At 32.5% G+C, this 4,504-nt stretch overlaps 1 protein-coding gene across 2 annotated transcripts in view; it reads right to left on the reverse strand.

Annotated features, from left to right (window-relative positions):
* The window catches only part of LOC120523954 (stromal interaction molecule 1-like), a 124,819-nt gene extending 122,818 nt beyond the window's left edge, over positions 1-2,001 (reverse strand). For both annotated transcript variants that reach the window (XM_039745700.1, XM_039745699.1), the window contains exon 1: positions 1,894-2,001. In XM_039745700.1, the coding sequence (XP_039601634.1) occupies positions 1,894-1,919 (26 nt within the window). In that variant the 5' untranslated portion in view covers positions 1,920-2,001. The remainder of the gene's footprint in view (positions 1-1,893) is intronic.
* Between the last annotated feature and the right edge of the window lie 2,503 nt (positions 2,002-4,504).

Genomic DNA, 4,504 nt, shown 5'->3' on the forward strand with positions numbered 1-4,504 from the left:
TTAAATAAAAAAACAATACACACACGTAAGAAGGCAGTTTTTACAGAAGTCATCAGTTATTAACCTACTTCTATTTTGTCAATTGTTGTTCAGTTGAAGAGAGCATGTGTGTCATCCTAATAACTTCATAGGAGTTTTTTTTGCTAAGCCCTTCATGTGATTAGGTTTTACATGCAACAGGAAAGACATGTTCTACAGACACATCATTACAATTATCAGTGTTGAGCTTTTTGAAACAAAACATTTTGCAAGCAATCTTATTCTTACATGGAATATACCAACACACACTACTTATGTTTAACCCCTTAAGTAGCAAGGTGTTTTTTTTTTGCAATTATTGTGCCAAAATTACATACCCAAAAATAAATTGCTATTAGTCTGTTTATGCAATAATGGATCTGCAAATGGCTGAACAGTAGCAAGTGCAACATTTCAAAGAAATATTAACTAAAACAAAATATTTTATTGATTTCTCTAGGGGAAAAAAAATGGATTTTACAGCATATAATCAAGACATTTTATGATGCACAACCCTAGAATTAAGTTGCAATTTGTGCCCAATCTGTCAACTATCATTGTAACAACTTTTAATGGCATATCCCATAGCACTGCAAAGTTACTGTTTGGCACAACATGTCCCCTGTTTAGAAATGTTTTGTTTCTTGCATATAATTATGTACTCAACCAAAACTATACCTTCAAAACTATTTTTCATGGCAGTCCTTCAAACAATTTCTGTTTACCACTAGACATACTAAAACCTTAAACTTTGTAAATCAAGGAAAAATATGTCTTTGTCATTATGAAGGGTACTGAAATTTGGTTCAGAATTAATACTTGGATAGACTTTTTTCATTTCACAGCACAATCATGTGGCAACACATCACAGACATGTTTGCAACTCATAAGTTTAAGAAACACTGCACTAGTACGTCGAAAGTGGCTGGGGGATTGCTTGTCCACTGTGAAATTTACAATGTGTTGAAGAGCAGAAGAAGAGAGAGCTGGGCACAAGGTCTTTAAACCTACTGTTTACTTCCTGTATCAAAAGTACCAAGCTGCTGGTACCTACTGCTGTAAAAATTGGGTTTCTCAGTGCTATTTCGGTACTGGTATACCATGCAACCCAAGTACTCACACAAGTATGATCTCCACAATCACAGAATATCTGAGTGATCAGGTCTTCACTATTTGAACAGAACTCATAATGATTACTGATTGAACAAATGATATTGACATACACCTAGTAGCTATGATGGGAAAACTGCCTTGGAAGTGCTCTTGCACAGCTTTTCAAGTTCTCTATACAAGTACAATAAATAAATTAAAGCACACATCTTTGAATATAATTTCTTGTTTTGCACCACTGGAAAAAAGGGGAATGACATTACTAACTGCAGACAAACATGTTTATTTTGAGGTATGGGGTAGTCAAGAAGACCACACAACAGAGCAGAGTGATATTCTTCCATTTTTAAGATTAAATAAGGCCTCCACCTTCATAAAAACTTACATAATTAATTCCTGTTTTTCTGTAAATGTAGCTAATAACTCTCTATGGCCATGCATTCAAAAAAGTATGCAACTGCTAAAATACCTCTTTAGGGGCGGACTATTTTTTAAGCAATGTTATAGATTCTCATCCCTAATACATACTCTGCATTTTTTAATTACAGCAAGTCCAGATTGTGTGAATTGCTCAGGGGCACAGTTGTGACATCTAAATCTGCAAGACTAATAGACCATCCAAACTTAGCTACAGAGGTTCAACTAATTGACATTTTCTATGCATATCTGACAGTTACTGTAGCAATCAAAGAAACATTGTAATTTAGCTGAAAAGACCAGGCAATTGAAAACATCCCAAGCTCTCAGTATGAGAGGTTTACTAACCTTGGCATTGCACTTCCATTGAGCATTAATTTCCTAAAAGCCTCTACATACTGTGGCAGCTCCACATAGGCAATGAGCCATTCCACCACATCTTCTGTAGTCCAGTTGTATACTAAAAACAGGCATAAAATAAATGTACATTATGATTGTTTTCAATGCATTAACTTAAATACATACAATTTGTAAACTAAAAATGTGTTACTCGACTAGCTAGGTCACATTTAAAACCTCTTATGACTTGTTTTGTTCAAATAATTTTTGAAAGCATGAAAACAATTTTATTGTACCAAGAGGGAAATTTGGGTTGTCAGCAAATTTTACAGAGAGACCAAAACATAATATATACATATCACAAAGAACATAGCCATTACACATAAACTAATTACAAATAAATAAAATATAGTAGCGAGCATAATATTTATGGTGAAAACATTTGGACATAATACCTGACCCAACATTTTAATTAACTGATGATTGATGTAAAGGTTAACTGTTCATCCTGTGATTTAAGACTCTGGATGTTGGTAAAAATTGCAATTATTTTAAATATTAATAACAATTTTAAATATTCAATAACAACAGGTCAGTATCTATTATTTCTTGATCTGTGTCGTAAATGTGCTTTAGAGAGCTAAAGATAATGGCTTTGGTTGTAAAGATTCATTTTGTCATTAAAATGCAATCTATTGTGATGTTTTAACATTTAGATGTTTTTAAGAATATTTAACATAACTGAAACTGTTAAATAGATTTATTTTAGGTCACTTCCACCAATTAAATTTTCTGTCTCTCGACAGGAAAGCAAAATTGGAAAAGGAAAAAGTGACCAGGAAATGATTAAAAAGTCAGCTTTAAATTCTCAATTCAAACTGCAGACCTTGAAGCTCCGTAGCTAAGCATAACAACATTGCACCAACATCTGCAGGTTATTTTTAATTTTTATTTCATATGTGTGAAAATGGGAATACCTGTTTGTATTTTGAGCAAGAGGAGTTCAAGATCTTAAACACTGAAAAAATGTTTTACTTTCCTATCCATATAAAGAAAATCTTAACTATGTAAAGCAACTGTTTAACTTCAGACTATTTTTTAAAGAAAGAGTTAATAGAATCAGCAGCAAGAGGAAAGCATTTGCAGAAACTAGAACTATGAGAAAAAACAAGAGAAACCCACATTTGAGCTAGCTGAAGGCAACAGAGTATCCTGAAACAGAAAATGATTTATAATTTATCACTATACAATAAAAGTAACCAAAGATTAATGTGAATAAAGCTTTTGGCAATTTCATAAAGTCTTATTCCAGTTAATTCCAAATCAAAAAAAGCTTTATTTTGGAATGGTTGCTACTTTTTTCCATTTTAAATAAAAGTGTTGGTACATCATAAATCAAGCTTTTGCTTGAGGGGATAAACACAGAAAAAAACTTTGATGTTTACATCAATCATAAGCTAGTTGTTGCTTTATTAAACGATATCAATCCGTTAATTAAATTGCAGGTAATTGTGCTTATTTTCATGGCATCTTGTATGGTATTAGTTTGTAGATGTTGCTCAGAAAATCCAACATGTAACATCAGAGATAAGAAACAATTATTAAGCCTAAATGCAAAGTTAGGAGTAAAAACATACAGCTTCTTTCCAATTGTAAAATATGCAACATAATTGCTCAAGAAGTTTAAGTACTCATTAAGTTTATTTGTATTTCTTAGTTAATGATTGATTGATTGATTGATTGGCTGTATTATCTATCCTGAGAATCTGTATCCTTGTTTTTTATGTTTCTGCTGCAATATGCATCTGAATTTCCCCATAGGATTAATAAAGTTTATCTAATCTGATCAATACAGCAAATAATCGCTTTGGACTTTTTTTTTAAATATTTTTAATAATAAAAATACATAAAACGAGAATGCTGTCATCATTGAAATCCATCTGAGACATGTTGCTTTTCCTCATACATAATACAAGCCTAAATTTAGGTTTAGTATGCAACTTATGAAATTTTAAAATTAAACCTAAGCAAATGATAGCAGAAATGATTTAGAAACACCTGGCAAATATACTGCATGTTGGAAAAAGGACTATTCATTTTACACAATAAATCAGAACTTCTTTTGGTGCTCAGAGCAATTGGACAACTTTATATCAGCTCCCAGTGCACTTAAAATCCTTCTTAAGTTAACCAATAACACCTTATTTGCAGAGCTAAAGATAAATGCTAATTATTTGTGGGAGAATCCTTCAAATCTGGAGATGTTAACTTTGATTTCAATGAAAAACATGCACAAAACTATTATGTAATGTCCCAACTTGAGTTCCTGCTTTGGCTTGAGTTCAAGGTCATGTTTTATGTCTTTTTTTGTTCATATTTGTGCTTATTATGTGCATGTTTCTTTAACGTTGGTTTTGCCAATGTACTGTATACATGTGAGGTTTCTGAACTGTTTTAGAAGCCAATCCCCCCAAAAGCCTGAGTGCTGTGTCTGTGTATAGGAGAGTGGAAGATCCTGCTATAATAAATAACCATGTTGTTCCTGTTTCAAGCTGAAAAAGCTGGTTTTACTAAAGTACTGAGACTCAGCCTCATGTTTTGGGGTGCAAGACAGGCACTC

The sequence above is a fragment of the Polypterus senegalus genome, chromosome 2, assembly GCF_016835505.1.
Source record: "Polypterus senegalus isolate Bchr_013 chromosome 2, ASM1683550v1, whole genome shotgun sequence".
NCBI lineage: Eukaryota > Metazoa > Chordata > Cladistia > Polypteriformes > Polypteridae > Polypterus > Polypterus senegalus.